The sequence below is a fragment of the Pygoscelis adeliae genome, unplaced genomic scaffold (genome assembly GCF_000699105.1).
Source record: "Pygoscelis adeliae isolate BGI_AS28 unplaced genomic scaffold, ASM69910v1 Scaffold36, whole genome shotgun sequence".
Lineage (NCBI taxonomy): Eukaryota > Metazoa > Chordata > Aves > Sphenisciformes > Spheniscidae > Pygoscelis > Pygoscelis adeliae.
Genome location: NW_008824934.1, coordinates 1,039,879 through 1,059,973, shown reverse-complemented (window position 1 = coordinate 1,059,973; position 20,095 = coordinate 1,039,879). Strand labels below are relative to the sequence as shown.

Sequence of the window (20,095 nt, the reverse complement as noted above, 5' to 3'; positions counted from 1 at the left end):
GAAAAGGAAAGCTGCTACAACTTAATTTTTGCCCCTGGCACTAATCAGTTATGCATACTTCAGCTTCCTGCTCCTCGTAGGTATCACAGATTCTTCCAGCATGTAACAAAAAGCTCTGGATTATCTATGCGAAGCTCACCTGAAGGTGACTGATGCAGTTACTCAAAGAATTTGCTCACAGGGGAACTCTCCTGAGACATACAGAGAAGAATTTGTACTTGCTGCTGTCCTGGTTTGCAACCCACCCTCTGCAACTCCTTTGTTCTTTACTTCAGATTTTGTATCTACCTCTTGTTTATAGGGCCCCTTACAGCAATTCTGTAGCTGGGGACCTAAAGTTTGTCAGCTTGTTCTTTTAAAGGTTGTACCTTTACTGGGGGTGCACAGAGGGAAAAAAAAAGGGACAGACTCAATTGTTTCCTGGTTTATCAACATGTTCACTGACATACAACAAGCTGCAGCAGGTATGAACTTGGCATCATGGCAAGTCTTCAGGAATGTCAGGGTAGTGCAGACAAGAGGATCATTTTTGCTTTACAGACAATCCACTCCAAGTCCAAGCAAGAAGACACCCCTCATCGATTACTGACACAATAAACTCAAGGCTGCACCTTCAAGCATCCATTTTCAGGAATGTTATAAGCTCCCTGAGTCAGTCCTACATATCCCAGCAAAAATACTTTCACAGATCACCAGTGAGATTAGCCTCCTTCCCCTCTTTTCAGTATGTTTCATGTTACCATGAGCTCCAGTGGTTTTTGTATTTTCTATCTTTTGTATTCTAAGACCTTTGTTGCAAATTTTCTTCCTATCATGTTCCCCAAGTTTATTTGTCCTAATTGCTATCACAGATCTTGATAAAAGGCCAAAGGGTTCACTAAATGATTTGACATCCAGAGAGGATGAAATTGTAGAAAGTTAAACCAAACTGGCTTCAATAGAAGGTGGAGGCAATGAACTCAGGTAACTCATGACTTCTCTTTATCCCCACTTCAACTACAGTTCATACCCACTTTCAAGAGAGATGACAAGGTCAGTAGTTAGTACTAAAGAATGTTGATCTAATTTTCTTCTCCAGATCACTCACACTTTGAGCTAGTTTTTATGTACTGTAGAATGATGATATATTGACAAATGCTTTTAGTTTCTTGGACAGGAGATTCTAGAGAACTGCCTTGTTGATCCTCTTCCCTAAACAAACCGCTTAAATTTGAGGAATCCTCTTCCCTAGATGTTGTCTTGATCTCATTCTACATTGTTTTGTACTCACTTGAATTTGGCTTTCAGGTGTACGTCAAAGCAGCCCAGTGAAACAAAAGAAGCTGTGCCTCATTACTGACCAACCTCATCAATCAGCCTCTAGTTAAACTCAAAAGTCACGACTGCCCTCTCCAGCTGCAGTCCCCCTGCTTGCACTGACTTGTGGGTTGAGATTCTCAAAGTTGCCATTTAGAATCAGGAGGTTAAATCATTTCAAAATGGACATCTAAATGCCATTAGAAAATCCTCAGTTATAACGAGTTTTGACCTGGTTTGGAGAATGGTTGCTAGTTGATGCATACCCAGCCTGATGTCTTCACTTTTGTATTGAGTCAGATCTGTTGTGTCGACTGTAAATTCTTTAAGATTTACATCCTTCCTGAAAAAGGAATAACAGTGAAAAATGGTATTGTCACATCCTTCAATAACAGCTTCCTTTCACACTTTTTCACAGTAGCTTTTCTAATGCTACTTTAGAGAATTTCATTTACAGTGTTTATTTGCTATATATCTGGAGAAAAGCTGAAAAAATCCATAGGAGATTTCATTCTCTATTAAATACTGGTGATTTTCACAGCAATCCTTACAGAATCCTTTCCAGTTTCTACAAGGCTTCCCTGGAGAAAGCATGACAGATAGATAACAGCATTGGCAGCCCTTGTACATGGGTATTTTTCCTGTCTTTGCCCCTAACCTATGGGATTTCAGAAGGTCATACTGCTTACTAGTGAATCCGGTTCTCCTCTCTCTCCCTTTCACTGCCTTTTCTATTAACACCTTGAGATCTCTGGCTAGCTGGCTCTTTTTTCCCCCATGTGTTTGTCCAGAGCTTAGAAGAATGAGGACCCAATCTGTACTGGAACTTCCCCATCTCTTCCACTTTAATAATACATAATAAAACATAAAGGAACCCAGCTACGCGATCTTGGCCCCAGTCTCACAGTAATGTTTACAGTAGATCTGTGCATTACGCCTTTACCACTAACTCCTAATGACATCTCACAGAAACATGATCTGTGAATCAGTTCCCAAAGTATAGCGAGAGGAAATGCAATTGCCAAATCAGCCCTACAAACATTCTCTCCTTCTGTACTTTGACAGCATGGAAGTCACTCCCTCGTATGCAATCATTATGCAAGTGTATATTCCTGGGAACATTACACTAATAATGACTAGAGTGTAAAGCTGCAAAAGAATTGGTGGAAAGCAATGAATAAACTCTATCAAACAGTCTATGCTTTACATGGCTGTACTCGTACTAATCAGATCCTCAGCTGTTTTAGGCTCTTAATGACAACTGAGGGTTGGGGCCCATAAGTTCATTTTTATGTATTCTAATCATAGAGAGTAGACCCTGTAATTATACTTACTCTCCATATTTCTTCACATTGTATTCATAACCTAAACAGGGAGAAGAAACAGAATGAGCAGTCGTTTCCAGTCCAACCAACCCCTCCCAGATAACAGTGATAACAATAACACCTAATACTTATTCAGTGTTCCTTATTATGATGCTTACAAAGATCGCTTTCACAATCCCTCCAATACACAAGAATTCATGCGTGTTCCACTGCCACAGGGAGCTTCCCTTTCCTTTACTCACCAGCTTTCCAGTGGTTTTCCCAGATCTACAGATGACCAGCCACGAGAAACTACAGCAATTGCCATATTTAATTTCTTTCCACCTCCCATTTATTACAAAAATATTAACCACACCTGTCATCTCTTGTGTCCTGGTGCTGCGCTTTCCCATCCCCAGCTCATTGCCTAGGCCTGCATCTATCACGTGTTACAGATGCTGGTTTTTATCAGCCTCCCACATGCCAGGCATCGAACTACACTCCTGTCTCACCCCACCCTGCAAGGAGTGATGATTTCAGGCTCCTCTTTTCCATTCAAAGGCCAGGGCCAGGAGTCTGTCCCCTCTGTGATTGCAAAGTAACTCCACTTAAGTCAGTGGAGATAGCCCCATTTTGTGTTGGTGCTAATCCCCTGACACGCAAATAAGGATGAATGTTGTACTCCAAACAACACACCAGAAGACAGAAATTCCCTGGTATTTGCTTTTTGTGTGGCATCCAAAACGATTTGTGTGGAAGTCGCCAAAAGATCTCAGTGTTCATTTATCTAATTGCACACAAAGAGTCACCCAGCACAGGGAGTCCAGCAAGGACTTAGACACCTTAGCTCCTAAGGGATGCATGTGGGCCTTCTGCTCTAAATAAATTCCACTTGTAAAAAGCAACTATCTAGCGGTTCCAATTTTCTTCTCGCTTACAACGGAGCAACTCAGCAAATCAAGGCCTAGAAATTTTTACACCACACTAATGAATCTCTCTTGGCATCAGCACCTGCAAAGACTCCCCACTGCGTAGGTTGCTGGTTTTCCAGAAGAGGGTCACTGCCTTCAGCATTGTGCTTTGCAGTAATTATTTGCAGAATCAGCTCTCCTGTCATGAGATATCCTTATAAGCACTACAGGGTTGGTCTTTTCCAGCACTTACCTCTCTGCCGGCGCTTGCGGGTGATGAGGACAACGATGATGAGGAGGATAATGAAGAGCAGCAGAGTTGCCAGGATGTAGCCCAGCTGCTGGAAGAAGTGCACCCGGCTCTCAGGGATGATGACATTTATTACATTGTGGCCCCTGACAACATTTGGATCTGATGGCAAAGGAAAAGGAGAACAGGCTGATAATTGTAATTTGCATCCAAAGCAAAGCACATTCACACATGCGCCCATATGTGGGCCCGAAAAGCATGTTCAGTGAGAAACTCTTCTGAACTGCATTAAGTAAAGGGCAAATGGCTGCCTAATTTACAACATACTGCACCTTTGTCAGATGGAAGATGCCTGTGCTCTTCACAAGACCATTATACTTCCCAGGAGCATGAAGTATTAACGATGACTGTTGCACATTCCCTTGCTGCTGCCTGGCTATCAGTGTGTTCTTGTTTACTGCAGAAGGGAAGTCCAGAAAGAAGCCACACTAGACAGCCCCAAGTCTTTCTGCAGGGTAACACAACCCGCCTCTGGGTCCCTTACAACACACACACCACGTTGCTTCGGCTCCAGACAGCTAAAGTATGAAGCAGCTCCTCCCTGCCAAGGGTTATAATTTACAGAGTGGGAGGAATTTTCAATGCCAAAGAATGAGTTTCCTTTTAAATAAAATAAAAATCAATAAAATAAATAAAATAAAAACCCACAAAGAAAAGCCAAGATTCCATTCCATTTGTGGGTGCAGCAGCATTTCAGTTCCACAGCACAGAGAAGGGTAACTCAAAACTCTTATGTGGAACATTTTTGTAGATCTCAAATAAATAGGTCAATGTTTTACACATATAAAGAGGAAGCGACTTCTCTGCTTGCCATAGTCAGAGGAGTGGACAAATCCAGCCCAGGCACAGACAGCAAACCCATAAGACACACTGTGCTGGGGAAGGCTTTTCTCTTCCAAACAGAGCTGAAAGCGACACCTTCTCCCCCTAACAGGGAACATTCACAGAGCACCAGGCAAGAACCAGTACAGAGTTCTGGCCTACCATTCTCTTGGGAGTTTTACCCTGTAAATTAGTCAGGGAAATAAAGGGAAAGATGGGAGAAAATATCCCAAAAGCCACAGTACCATTTAACAGATGTGTTCTACTGTGAGAAATGTTGACGTTTTTGGAACTGCTGGCATAGTGACTGGTTCCAGTTTGTCGGGTAGTTTGTTTCCAGCATTTAAAAACACCAACCCACCAACAATAAAATCAAATCAGACGACAGTGGATTGAAATAAACACTTTGAAACCAGAGATGATCGTTTGCTAATGCTAACAGCAGTCCTAGAAAATCGAGAGGTTTTAGCATATCCTCTGTTCTGGTAGCCCAGCCCTCCACTCCAGCAACACTCCACTTTTCACTGGCATTGCTATATGCTGTGTGCTTGCTGGCTATAGTGCTGAAAATTAGCATGTGTTTTTCACCACTGCTAAGCTAAAAAATACCAAACCAAAAAACCCACTTGCAAAGCTGCAAACAGTATACATGACAGTTCTACTTTAACAAATCTCTGGACCGTGAAGGGCTTCTTCAGCCGCTGCCATAATGAGATGGTAGCCACTGGAGCAGCTGTTGAGCCAGAAGTCAGCAAACCAATGCATTCTATTCCTGGCTTTTTGCTTTCCCACAATACTGCAAGATAGGGTAGGAGCGGAGTTAAACTTTAGTCAACATTGGAGAGGTCACTGCAAAAACAAACAGTGGAAGCAGAGATTCAGTAACTTCGAGTCTCCTTGGCTTACTCAATCAAGTAATATTAAAAATACTTGTCATACTAGTGTTTTGACAAAGCATCACTGGTGGACTTCAAAGTGCATCACTGGGAAGGCAGTAGAATATATCCCATTTTATAATTGGGGAAACTGAGGCACAGAGTAATGGTTGATTCAATCGCACCTAGTCGATAATGGCAGCGCCTAGAATAGTATCACCAAGGTAAAACAGACTCTCCTCCTCATCCTAATGTTATATCCGAATTTAAGCTGACGCGATGAAGGTTTATTCTGTAACCAAGATCTGATCTTTCAGTATGTCTCACCATGGCGTGCCCATCTGCCTCCAATTCACTCACATGGTCTGGCTTAACTACTGGAAAATAAATTTTAATGGTGGGGGGAAAAAGTTAGAACAGAGGTGCCTTTACTTTACTTTACCAAAGTGTCAAGGGTCAGATTCTTCTGCTGGGAAAAATGGAGAGCTCTCTACCAAGAGAGCTCACAGTTGCTGGTTATGTGGCCCATTTTCTTTTCAAGGCTGGCAAAGGATTGAGAATAGTTTAGCAATAAGCATGAGACACAGCAGATGCCATTCTTCAATCACTTACTCCAAAGCAAACGCAGAGTAAAAATGCACTGAATTAGTAGTCATTCACCACATTTATACTGCTGAGACTGAGAGCAGAATTGAGCTCATGCTTATATTCAAAACAGGACAAAGTTTCCTGTCTGGAAATGGCTCCGCACCTTGGAGCTATGCCAGAAACTATAGCTGCTTGCTGAAAAACCTCATTGCTTTGCTTTTGTTATCTCCCTATGTTTCATTTTGGCTTTATGTTATATCCCCAGAAGAGTTCTATACAGTTTTTCATGGAACCGGGCAATATCTCAGCCTTTCCTGCTATACACAAATAGGGCATGTTCCAGCAGGCTCCTCATAGCAGTGGGTTTGAAAAAGGCATTCCGGATGTCTCAGCTTCTTTCACATTCCCATCAACTCAGCACATTTTTGTGTGTGATGCTCTCAGACCAGCTGAGCGTTCACTGTCCGTAGGGGACAAAGTTCTTCTAAGGCTGTTCTTTTTGACAGTGAAAATGGCTTTTCTCAGGAAGGCAAGTTCCTCCAGCACCGAGGGCACTACTACCAAACTGAGACATCCCAGGCAGGTTAAATTACTCGTAGGTTCTAACTTCTGAGTAGATAGGTAACTATTCAGGAACAAGCAGGACAACATCCAGGAAAGAGAGGAATAAATTCCTGGGTGGGCAACTCTGAAAACAAGATCTAGTTTTCATCTCCACAGTGTGATCTGGATAGGGCTCAAGGGCAGCAAAAGGGCCGCGGGCAGGGAGACTGACACTTGTACGTCCTGGCCTCCATGTCAGCTCAGCCCCACCAGCCACTTTTCTTTAGCACTCCCTGGGTTTTCTGGACACCAACCTTAGTCCCCGGGGAGGTTTAGGTTTCTGTGACTTGAAAAAGCCAATTGCTACAGAAGAATAGACCTATTTAAAAATATATGAAGCATGTCAAAATTCTGTATTAAGCAGCCAATAAATATTAAACCACAATGAATATTTTAAAATGTTGATAAGGAGCTATACCCAAAAGACTTTAAAAAAAAAATTAAACTTGGGATTTTTATTTTATTTTTCTGCCTGAACTAAGCATGATGGTTTTGAGTTTGGACAGGCTGTCAGATGATAGCTCACTGCAGTGGAAAATGTGAAAATTGGTTTAAGGGGGAAAAAAAAAAAAAGGTGAGGGGTGGAGGAAAATTCCTGGTGCTTGATCCTGCACAATCTGGCATCTTGCACAGCCTAAAACCCAGTGTAAAGGGGAGAGAAACACTGATGATCTACACTGGTGAGAATAGTGGCATGTTGTAACAGCAACGGCAGAGCAGAATCAACCCCCGCCCCACACCTTCTCTCCTGTTCCATAAAAGCAATCAGGAAAGGGAGCCTGTTAGAAAAACAGCTTGTTTGCCTTAGGGCATGTCAATGTCAGCATTGCAGAGCAGAACAGGCTGCAGAATTGCCCTGGAGCAAACAAAACAGGAGCTGGACATGATGTCACTACAGCACTGCAAGCCGGGTAATTAACCCTGATGGGTGGGACACCACTTTTGGTGCAGCAGAGTGTTAAAGCAGCTCCACAGGATCCTCACCAGTACTGCTACGCATGCAGCTCCGGGTATACCAATGTAATGGAAATAGCTCAGAAACAAGCAAGCCCATACACTAGAGCCATATACTAGTAGTGAGGGAGGCAAGACCTCATCTACTCTTGTAACCCTAAGGGCAGGAACAGCTGCTGGCTCCAATGTGAGAAACCTTCATAGAGGAAACCTCAGTGTTGCTCTACATGGCACCTTCACTTCAGCGGTGTCTACGGTACTTCTGCAGGGCACAGGTTTGCCTTGACTACCCTCCCTCCTGCTGGCACTAAAGTGATCCCTGCAGACCACTACGGAGGGACAGAAAAGGTAAGGACGTTTTGGCACTTGGGGCAAAGGCCTCCTGAGGTGATGATGGGGAGTAACACGTCACATTCCTGTCCTGTGACTTACTGAGCTCTTTAGAACTCAAAGGTGCAACTGTAGATACTTATCTCTTCCTCAGTCAGGAGAACCACTTCCAAAGGCCACTTACCTATGGCTGGGGCAATGTTGTGAGTTGTGAGGTTCACCACCTTCTTCTCTCTCACTGGCTCCGTCACAAAGACTTGGTAGATCCGGCGCTCATGCAGGCCACAGTAGTGATGGTGCAGGTGGCAGGAGTAAGTGCCTTCATCTGCACTTTCCAGCTCTGAAATCCGCAGGGAAAAGTCACCCAGGGCAAAGGCTGTGTCAGTGATGTTCATCTTCTGACGAATGAAGAGAGGTCCGTAAGAACGGCGTTCACCAGAGGCGTACAGATCAATGAGGCGGTCAGCCCGGTCATGAGGAACGCCTGGGGGCTGCCTGTCCCAGTGCACCACTTGTTGTTCCTCTTCACTGTGCCGTTCGGTCCAGATGTGGTTATGGTTCACACAGGGGAGCATCACTGTGCTGCCTTTTTGGGCAACAATCACAGGCTTTTCCCCATCCCAGTACTGATTTGCATCTTCAGCTGTAACGGAGACAATACAAGTTGTGCAACCTTGGTACGTGCATCTTTACATACTTGTCCTATGCTTAAGGACACCCAGGCACACCTAAGATTGCTCTCAGACCCTGCAATCCTGTAACACATCCCCTCCAAAGATCTTGAAGCGCCACAGGGGTAGTGTGCCTTGTTCACACTTAATTCAGCTGTTGGTAAAGAAATACACCTTTATCTTCTACATCCTAGGTCAGTGCATTAAGCAAGACCACTTTCTTTTCCTTATAACTGAGAGTTAATATCTTGCTTCAGAAAGCAGGAAGTATATTCTCTCTACAGACTAAGAATGGAACGAGAACAACAGATTTTGTCTTCAGTATGCTGTATCCCAATTCTCCAAGCAGGAAATGCTTTTCTACTCACAAATGCCCTAATTACCAGAAAAGTTCAAGAAGCACTGTATTTTGTTCTTGAAAAGGAATAACAGAAGAACCAAAACACAGATGAGCAGACTGGGGCTCACAGGCCTGCCTGGGTGTTTTTATTGCATAGAAGCTGGGAGAACAGCAGCAGAAGAGATGCACTTCTCTACTATCCAATCAGCCCTTCAACAACTTCCCAGCACAATCAGCCCCAGTAACTTCACTTCCACATTATACAAAAGTCTATTTAAATGAGACAGTAGTGATGCATGTGTGGCATGGGTGGCACACACTGCAGTTGCCAACAGCCCCTTAGAAGCTTGCTTTTAGAGCTGGAGTTAAGCTGTGGTAACTTGAGGAGGCTTTTTAACTACAGGTGTCTCAGGGTAAGCTCACCAACCAATGTACAAGGCAGATCTTTGTGGCTAACCTGACTGATGATGGATTGTTACTAAGGATGTTCTACTGCTGGAGCAGTAACAGGACAGTTAGCTAATTGGGCTGCCTAGAGTAAACATTTAACTTAACAGGCTCCATGTATTGTTTGGCACATGCCAAGAAAGGAGAAAGGTTCGTAAGTATCACACGTTGAATAAAGTTTCTGAAACTCAGGGCATCTGATAGCAAACAGCATAGTGAGCACCACTGCCTCCTGATGCTTTCCAAGCCTCTTGTGGCATCTGTGCCCTGAACCTGCAACGGAGAAGGCATAGGCAAAACCCTGCATCCACACTGCTCTTCTCCGACAGCAGCAGAACAGCACGCAAGGCCTACCGTCGATCAGCACACAAGCCCCGCTGTGAATTCTACAGTCCTGGTGGCCACTGGACTCCAGTTGCCAGACCAGGTCCCTTGCAGAAAGGAACACCAAACTGTCTGCCGCACCTACCTTTCTTGGTGATAGCTAGTTGGATTTTCACAGTTTCGTATAAGTGGCAGTAGTGATGGTGAAGATTACAAGAATATGTGCCTTCATCACTCTCTGCAACATCTAGTACAACAGGGAAGAGAGGGGAAGTTGAATGTTTTATGCTGAGACAGTGATTACTTTTGTCATTTATACTGTTTCCCAAATGCTTGTAGGGATGCAAAAGGGCCTTTATATAACTTGGTTCTAACCCATCCTTATCACCGGGGTGGGCTAAACAGAGAAGAATCATCTCACCTAATATAATAATTTGTTCAGTTTATTTGCTGTTGCATGGAATGTATTTGTATTAACAGACGGAAAAAGAAAGCCGATTTAAGTTAAGCTAAGAGCAGGCGTAGGAAGAATGACAATCTCGGGTTTATAGTTCAGGAACTGAAACACAGTCAAAGGTCCACAAGAAGCCCAAGTGACTTTCAGGCAATGAGTTGTTACCAATTCTCTTTTAAAATGGGACTGTTTCAAAGGGAAATAAAACACTATTGCCAGTGCTTCAGAGAACCTCATTAACCTCATTAGACTGATATTTATTTATTTATTTATAGAAAATGCTCTGTAAAATAGCCGTTTTCACTGAAAAATACTAAGTTAATTTAGTCACAAATCCTCCATTTTGCAGATAGCACAGGGAGAAAAGATGCTGTTTAGTACCTTTGATCACCAAGGAGAAGTTGCCATCTGTAAATGCATTCTGGGGCATGAATATCCTCCCTTGGTTGTAGGAGCTGTATACACGCTGATCTCCAGCTGAGTACATGTCACATAGCCTCTCCATCTTGTTACCTCCATAATAGTTGCTGTACACGTCCCAGTGGACTACACGCTGGCGGTCATTCAGACGATCCTGGGTCCACACCATGCGATAACTCTTGCAGGGCAGGACAGCCTGTGACCCCAATGTAGCACTGATATTTAACACTGACACTACAACACTGTCTGGGTTTGAGGCATCAGCTGGGACTGAGAGCCAGGAGCAAAGAACAAAAAACAGAGTTACCAGATTAATGGCACGCGAAGAAGACGCTGGAGTAGGACTCAGACCTGTCCTAGAATCTCTGCACACCTTCCACCCAAAATAAAGTAACTTTCAAGACCAACATAGAGCTCTCTCATGGAGAAATACAATAGAAAGCCACTCAAAAACACTGATTTCATTCAGTGAAAGCGATGTCTATGATATCTGTTATCAGGATCGTAGATTTGACCTGTCTTACCTACCCTTCCTAATCCTAATCCCCAGTTTAATCAAAGTTTAGAGACACTAGTTCATGGGATGCATGGTTCATGCCTATGGAAGTTAGCAATGAAACCCCCATCGCATATCATGAAATCAGGGTCCCTCTCACTTCTTCTCATGATCACAAAAACAGGCAGATTACAAAAATGTCACTCACCTGAATATAAATAAACAGAACCTGTCAAAGTAGAAAAAAAGAATGTTACTGACAACAAAAGGAAGAAAAAACTACAAACACACTCATAGTCAGCAGCCACCTCCTCTGTTGTTATTATTCCATCTATTCCTCCCTTCTCTGTTAATACACTTATTTAACATGTGTATTGTGGTTAAGCCCAGAGGCTCAGACCTTGGTTGGTCCATGCTGCAGCAGACACTCTACACTTACAGCAAAAGTCAGTGCCTGACCCAACAAATTTAAGCTTAAGAGCAATGTGGGATATGCTTAGCCTGCAACTGAATTTCATACAGTTGAAGTCTTTATTTCATACCATCTATAGTCACAGAGTTTTTCCACCATGCTATTCAAACATTACACCAAAGCTATCTGTCAATGTATCACCCACCAAAACTGTCTGAAAGGCCTCTTCTGCCCAAGAGGAAACTATTTAACAAATGTTGTGTAAGACAAAAACAAGAACCCAAGGAGGCAGGAGCAGGCAGGGGGAAGGGAGGCACCAGTATTATCTTAGGATCTGATATTGGTCCTGCATAAATAACAAGGCGGGAGCAGAAACAGCAGGGCAAGAACAGTTCATAGAATCACAGAATAGTTTGGGTTGGAAGGGACCTCTCAAGGCCATCTAGTCCAACCCCTCTGCCGTGGGCAGGGACATCTTCAACTAGATCAGGTTGCTCAGAGCCTCGTCCAACCTGACCTTGAATGTTTCCAGGGATGGGGCAGCCACCACCTCTCTGGGCAACCTGGGCCAGTGCTTCACCACCCTCATTGTAAAAAGTTTCTTCCTTATATCTAGGCTGAATCTACCTTTAGTTTAAAACCATTACCCCTCGTTCTAATAAGAGGCCTTATTAAAAAGTCTGTCCTCATCTTTCTTATAAGCCCCCTTTAAGTACTGAAAGGCCACATTAAGGTGTCCCCAGAGCCTTCTCTTCTCCGGGCTGAACAACCCCAACTCTCTCAGCCTTTCCTCATAGGAGAGGTGTTCCAGCCCTCTGATCATTTTTGTGGGCCTCCTCTGGACCCGCTCCAACAGGTCCATGTCTTTCCTGTACTGAGGACATCAGAGCTGGACACAGTACTCCGTGGGGTCTCACCAGATGGGAGTAGAGGAGTACTATCCAGATGTGACGAGTTAAAACCGTGTTCATTTTTGTGCTGTTTGACCACTGTGAAATGAAATGTGACAGTTTCACTTCCATCTCTTCCCCAGCAGACACCCACATCTCAGTCAACTTTCTCTGCTAAGGCAAAGGCCCTGAAGAGACTTGGAGACAGAGCTGACCCCAGGTCATTTGCTGGGGATTAGAGCTGTCCAAGTAGAGGGAAGTGGATCCACGCTGCTGATGCACTAGATTGAGGGCCAAAAGATAACTTTCATCTCCAAGACTCCAAACCAAACTCCTATAAAACTGATGGTGGGATAAATGCATTGAGGGAATTCTGTAACTCTGCAGGATGCTGAGTCTACCTGTCAAATGAGGAGTGATGTGACTTGGCTGTTTCGCTTCACACTCGCGACACACGCTGTTGTCAGAACTCTGCTGGGCAAACACATGCTCGCTTTGGGAGCATGCCCCCCCAGAGTCTCTCCCGCTCACTCTCCTGGTCTGCACAGTTAACACTGTAATGCTCTGGATGCAACTGCAACTCTCTCCAACTCATGTGACTCGGATCTATGCAGGAAGAACTTTGCAGGCAATGAACTAATGCCTTTGTTTCTGCATTTCTCTAGTCCAGCCCCTCCTGCTCTTTGTGTAGGAGGGGTCTAGGAGGTCTCCTGGCATCGTGCTTTGAGAGCACGATTCAGACTCCCAACACAATGACATCATTCATCTCTCTAACCAGTCAAGCCCAAATGGGTTTCAGCAAGATCATTAGATGTTTTGTCCTGCTAATGTCATAGGCACAATGTCCTCCAGACAAAGGCTGTATTTTTTTTTTTCCAGCCGTGGAATTTATGCATTTCAAAACAGAATAAATTAACTCCAGACTGGGGCTATTTTAACCACACCCCCTGTGCATGGGCTGAGAATAAACTCTGTTCCCTTCCCTTCTATCACAAAACACCGGACAGTGACACCAGAGAGCAAAAATGAGCAGCGCCATCTGTTGAACTGCCAGTTCAAAGACACTCCAAATAGAAGTTATTTTTTCTACATTTATAATCTCAGTATCACAAAGAAAAAAAAAAAATCTTGCACAAAGTCTGTACTGCTCTGAATATAAGAAAGAGACATCATACACAAGCCATTATAATTCCATCATTTGATGGTCTCTCCTAACAGGCTACAAAATGCCTGATGGTAAAATATGAAAGCTGCCAGCCTCTGCCCCTGAAAGCCAGGGCTTAGATTCAGCTTAGGACAACAAAGGAATGATACAAAGCTGTTTCACAGCATCAAATCAGCCTTCTCCAGGAGAAATCAGTCTCACTTGCGACAGGACAACCAGCTCTCAGCACAAGAGCATCCACTTGTATCAGTGCGACAAAGCAATGCCCGTGTGTCTGAAGTGGTCTTGTTTGCCCTGTGGCAAGGCCACAACACAGTATCACAACATGAACAGCGACTGCTGTGCTAGGGAGTGGTGTCTATGAGCTGCCTGGCTGCACAGCCAGAGCTTCCAGAGTCTTGCATTACTGCTCATTAACAGCAAATTGATTTGGTGCTACAGAAACATCCTCTCCTGGCTCAGCAAGAGGAATGCATTTACTTTTCTCCTTTCCTCTTGCAAGTTAATGTAAAAAACATTGAGCCCAAATGCAGCATCATAAATCTAACAACTGACAAAAGTATCCACCTAAGCCTTCCAATATGCTCTGCTCAGCAGCCTGTCGCAGCCCTAAACCAACAATAGCACTAACCCCTAGTTTTGTATCTTTTAGCTGGCCCTGCTGGCATGGTAAGGACCACCCAGGTCCTAATTCTCTATCCCACTCACAGGGGCCTTTTGCCGGGTTAGGCTGCTGGAGCCCTGTCAGCCAGCTGCATGCATTTCTCCAGCATGCCTCCAAACACAACTCTCTGTATACAAACAAGGGAGCGGTGAAGTTGTCTGTAATGTAACAGCTTTTAGATAAGAAAAGCTTGTGTCTTGTGGGTTTTGACAGCTTCTTTTTCCCTCCACTCTTAAAGCTTCTGCTAGCAGCTCCCTAAGCAGCAGGGCAGGAGCACTCTCGCTTACTTGACAATTACACTCCAGGGTCTTTCTAGGTCTGCCCCTCAGCGACCAGGAGATGTTGCTTCCTGTTGGGAAAAGGGAAGGGCCTGTTGATGCCTTGCCTGCATTTTACCATACTGCCATTTTGACTCGCTGAGTGTTGCCACACAAAGCTGAACGGCCCAGGGTTACAGTGACATTATGCACTAGAACAAAACCCATCCAAGATGAAGGCATGGTTAAGTATTGTGTCGGAGTTCAACACAGAGACAGACATCGAAGAGAAAGGGTTTTTCACTGCATGTCTGCGCACACTCGCACACACACAGATTCTGGACAGAAGCTTTGGGTCTGAAGCCTGCCCTAGGGTACCATTCATAGTCTCAGAAAAAGTGGTAGGTGCGAATATCAAAAAGACAGTGGCATAGCAGCCAATAAGCAAAGTTCTAAAAGGGAAAGAAAGGACAAGTCTTTACAAGAGGCATGGGAACTCCACAAGACAAAGAAGGAAGAACTGATTGTTCTTATTCCCCAGCAATGCTGGAAATCTGCACATACACATCAGGTCATGGATAAGACTCAAACTTATTTGACATGGCTGTAAATGAGATCACTTAGAAATCTAAGGAATCTGGAACGTCTCTGATCTCTTGGATGCCTGGAGAAAACGGAATTTAAAACAACTGACCTTCAATAACCTGAACATAGAGCAGTAGTTAAAGAAGGAATAAGACTTTTTCTCTTTTCAGTCTCCTCCCTCTGCTATGAGACCTAGCTCTGCTATGTGAGACAAGCAGAGCAAACAAGGCATGTCCCCCAGCCATGCTTTTTAAAGTTATTGTTTGTGTAACATGGCAGCTACTGAACAAAGGCAGAGATATATCCGTAACGCAGCAAAGTTAACAGCTTATGAACTACAGGATTGGGATAAACCTGGAAGCAGTTAATTTGGTGAGTCACATTTCCCAACCTGCAACTGTAAAAATCAAAAAGTATTTATGCACCTAGTGAAAGCTCAGACTGCTGTAATCACAGGACTCCAGGACCCGGAGCTTCAAAACTACCAAATACCTTAATAGTTGTCAACACAGAACTCACTGTAGCTTTCAATCACTTTGTCCTCTCCGTGTGATGTACCCACAAAAAAACAACAAAAAGACATCTATATGCTGTCCCCTGACATGATCTGTGCAAACTCAGCATGCTTCTCAGCAGGATCCCAGAGGTATTCTGCTGGTCCCACAATATAGGAAGAGGAAAGCAGCCCTCAAAAGCGTTTCCTAATCCCTTGTAAAAGGCAGAGCCAGCTCTTACTTCTTGAGTCCCATCCACTTTTCAAGTAAAGAATTAAGCCACAAAAACTGCAGGCAAACTAGAAGTAAAAGCCTCAGGCTCTGAAAGACATCTTACATACTCAGAGCTCTATAGGCAGTGTCCTCGGAGCAGTTCACACAGAAAACTGTCCCTTGAGTCTTGCCTGAACAATAGCACCACTTCTCTCCTCCTGGAGATAGCTGCTGGCAGAAGGTCTGCTTCACAGGTAGATGCATGTGCTAATGAAACCACTAAGTTCTTGTCTCATACTGGAAGATGAAAGATTACCAGAGCAGAAAAGGAAACTGCGAACACCCTAAGTGGTAGCCTGAGTGCCAAGTGGCATATACACTCCACAGGACATGACAACACCAGCTCTACCTGCAGTGCTTCTGCTGAACTCAGGAAGAGCCTTGCCATCGATGGCAGCAGAGCGAGGGGATAAGCTGCCTGGAACAGTGCCTTACAAGGCAATAAACATCACTGAAGTCCAGATTGTAGCGGTGGGCAGGAAAGAAAACAAAGTCATCACTGGAGAAATGACTGTCATAACCCACCAGGTGTGCAGGTTGAAACAACAGTTTGTGAGGGTGACGCACCGCTTGCCTAGGTAAGCTCAGCTCATTATTCCTTTGCACACCTTCTCTAGCATCTCCTGGTCTATCTCAGCTTCTTTTTTCTTTTGAAAAAGGAAGCGACATCACCTTTACATTAGGGGCACAGGGGGATGGTCTAGTCCTAGAGAAAGGACACGTTCTTCACGAAATCTGTATGTGTCAGATTCCTTATTTCTCCCATAAATCCCATTGTCTGTGCAGAGGATTTAGTGGTCTCTGTAGAGCCATTACACAATTATTGCAAAAACAGCAGCCTGTGCTACCAAGCTATTTCCAAATACTTTTGGAGAATGGCAGTGGCTCCATCCTGACTCTTTAGGGAGCTGACCCAGCGTCTAAGAGGCCATAAAGGCTTATGATGCAGTAACATCAAGGTGGCAGCTACACAAAGGAGCTCAGCTCCCTTCTGGTAGCCATTTTTTTAAAACCCACTGACCAGTAACCAGGAGTAACATTTGGGCCCATCTCAAAGAGGCAAAGGAGGGAGATAGTGAGCAATACAGTTCCACCTAGACATCTCCCATTCACCACCTGCCCCTGCTGGCCTAGGGCTGCAAGACTAAGCTTTTCAGGAAAACAAGGTTTCCCTTGCAAAGCCAACTGATGGTCAAGCCAGGCTTTGAATTGGGCTTTTATCTAAGTCTCTGTGTTTGTTTATTTTTAAAGGCTTCCTGGGACAACTTTCTCAACAGCAGAGTCTTCTGCTTTCAAAAAGGATGTCAGGGCTGGAGAGCCCTTAACTACCCATCTAGTCCCAACAATTCCAACACCTCTCTGCAGATAGGAACATGCCCATGGACCGGCAAAAAGCAAGAATGTGCTGCTTCGGCAGAAAGGAGAAAGCCTTCCGTCTGTACAAGAAACCAATCGCCATCTTGGCCACTGCACAATCAGGATGTCTCACAGATTTGCCCTAACTTTCTCACAGACAGTTCAGATATTAGCTCAGCTTTATAAACCCTTCTCTGCTCTGTGTACTTCATGTTGGCTCTAGGCCCACAGAATAGTTTGTAGAGCCATTCCAAACACAGTGCTGTTCCTCCCTGCAAGACATTAACACTTGAGGGTGTGGTTCCTCTCCAGAAGGGATCATCTCAGCAAATACGGAACAGCACGGATTTCCTCCCTTCTCCCCTTCCTGTCTTCACTCGTTATGTTATAACCTGATTTGTGTGGGGATAGCAGGACTCAAACATCAGGGCTGCCTGGCATACGGACAGTTCCCTCTCCAAAATACACCTGAAAAAAGTCTGTCAGAGATCATCCGTCCTTAGGTGGGATACTGTTGCCTCTACGCAGCTCCCCCACTGCTCTACAGCAACCCAACCTGCTGTTCCTGCCCTGGGTGCTCCCCAAACTCTGCCAACATGCTAAACCACACTGGGGAGTAGCTGGACTGGTTGGTGCTTCTGAAATACAGTATGTGGCCTCTCCTCCTTCTCCAGGCTTAACCCATCCCCACACACTAGTTTTCTGAGCCACTTTAACCCTTCTGTCCCTATGACTGATCCCGCACGTTGCCAATTCCTAAACCTTGCCTTGAGGCATTGCAAAACTGGAGATGCTGTGGTGACATGGAAACTAGACTAATTAGGGACCAACCTGAGAACTCTTCAGCTTACTCCATCTTCATACTGAAGAATTCTGAGAGGCTCAGGTGGCTAGCCGCAGCCTTTCATTAACAGGGCTGTGAAGAACAGGGGTGTCACTGGTCCCCAGAAAGCTTGTGCTCCTCACTTTCTACTGTCAGCACCCTGAATGAAGTCTCTCCATAATGTTCTTAGAGCTGTAATTGGTCCTTTGCTCATAGGTGCCTTCCTTAGAGCCCAAAGTGTTGCAAGTGTGGATTTGCTGGGGTTTTGCAATTAATCCTCAAATCTTCTCCTGCCATCCAAGCCTTATTGGAGTTTCTCTGTTTAGCTTGGGGCCAGGCTCTCAGGACCTTGAATCTGCTTTCAGCTCTTACAGAAAACTATGATTAAGGAAAAGGTACAAGCCATTCTGTTACTGTAAGCTCATCAGACCTGTCCTCATCCCTTTCTGGCACCTTACCCAAAAGTGAATTCCTATGTCTCTGTCTTTATGCTGACAGGAAAAAAAAAACAATCAAAAAAAACCCCACTTTAATTTTTTCCTCCATCCTGAACACACACACACACACCAGCTGTTTCTGCCTCTTCAAAAGTATAAAATAGCCTTGGATCATGTAAATCTAACTATGCAAGCTTTACTGCACTCACATTCAAGCTTATTGTTTTTGAATTTGCTGATCAAGGTAACTGATAAGAAAAAATAGATTGCACAAACATGCTGAATGGAGTACCGCTTAAACACCCTCAAACATTTCTCCATTCTCTCCCCTTTCCTCTCCAAAAAGCATGAGAAATCCATGACTCCCTCCCGTCACAGACAAAAACACAGCTAACTTAGGAATCTAAACAAAATCTTACAAAGATAACCGTTCAAAATCTTCTAGCCAACTTCCAGCCCCGTCCTCTGCAGTTGAAATAAAAACAAGTAACATCATGCCAATCAGCTAGGAGCTTACTTTGCTGAAGCAAAATCTGCCACAGAAGGAGTTTTGCTAGTTGCTCCATTTCTTCAGCTTCTCCGTGTTTTCGTCTCTCTTGAAAAACAAGTTGAAGACTTTTTTTCCTTAAACTTTTTTTTTTCTAACTGGAAAACACTATGACCTCATCAATTTACACGCAGAAAGCTGTGGACAGCAGCTCATATTCTGCAGAATTACTCCACCTACAACTTCAATTCCCCACCTCCCCACTCTGCTCTCCCCCTACACTCACACTCCACCTCCTTCCTTTGCCTGATGCTTTCTGCACAATTACTACGAACACCCACTCTTCTCTTTCCCCTCCCTCCGGGACCTTCTGATCTGCCCCTGACTTTGATGTAAAAGTTTTATTGGGTAAAGTTGGTCCCACACAGCTCTGGGCTCGCAAAACAATCTTTCTCCCTCCCCCTAGAGATGGGACTAATTTTCCTTGTGCTTTACTTGATCCAGCTGTTCCTTCCTTTGTTTGACACTCATCCAGCTGTCTGCTTGAGACTGGATTTATTCTGTTGCCTTCAGTGTTTTTTTGATCTTTGTCTCCTCATATGGTTTTACTTCAAGCTCAAGTCTCAGAAGACAGCCTAGAAAACAATATTTACTCCATCTTGTGATTTGTAAGCAAGGGCTTAATAGCAGCTATCTTAGCAAAAGGATAATAATGACAGAGACTGAATATGTGGGAGCTTAGGGCAGTGCAGGCAAAAGAGCCTAGAATGCAACTAAAAGCCCTAGAATACTGCAATGTGGGGAACAGGTTTCCCTGTCACAGAGGCCAGAACACGGAAAGCTGGCTCAGATTTAGAACTTCTGCTTTCAGCCCTTCCTACAAGAACTGAACTATGCTAGTAGTTGCTTGACTGGCACCAAGACAAACAGCCAACACATTGCAGTAACCTTAACCACAGAAGACCTGATACACTGCTGCTCTTCTCCTTTGCATACTCGTAAGATAATACCAGCCCTGATAGCAGTGCCAAAACACAGCAACAACGTCAAGCAACGACTGAATTTTCAGCAGTCTTTGCTCAAGGGAAGGACTGTTAAATTACATTA

At 44.3% G+C, this 20,095-nt stretch overlaps 1 protein-coding gene across 1 annotated transcript in view; it reads right to left on the bottom strand.

Annotated features, from left to right (window-relative positions):
- The window catches only part of MXRA8 (matrix-remodelling associated 8), a 20,796-nt gene extending 1,555 nt beyond the window's left edge, over positions 1 to 19,241 (bottom strand). The window contains exons 1-8 of the mRNA XM_009325165.1: positions 19,019 to 19,241; positions 11,354 to 11,374; positions 10,611 to 10,919; positions 9,921 to 10,022; positions 8,178 to 8,636; positions 3,765 to 3,923; positions 2,631 to 2,661; positions 1,563 to 1,639 (exon numbers count right to left, since the gene is read on the bottom strand). Coding sequence (XP_009323440.1) covers positions 1,563 to 1,639; positions 2,631 to 2,661; positions 3,765 to 3,923; positions 8,178 to 8,636; positions 9,921 to 10,022; positions 10,611 to 10,919; positions 11,354 to 11,374; positions 19,019 to 19,067 — 1,207 coding nt within the window. The 5' untranslated portion in view covers positions 19,068 to 19,241. The remainder of the gene's footprint in view (positions 1 to 1,562; positions 1,640 to 2,630; positions 2,662 to 3,764; positions 3,924 to 8,177; positions 8,637 to 9,920; positions 10,023 to 10,610; positions 10,920 to 11,353; positions 11,375 to 19,018) is intronic.
- Positions 19,242 to 20,095: the final 854 nt, after the last annotated feature.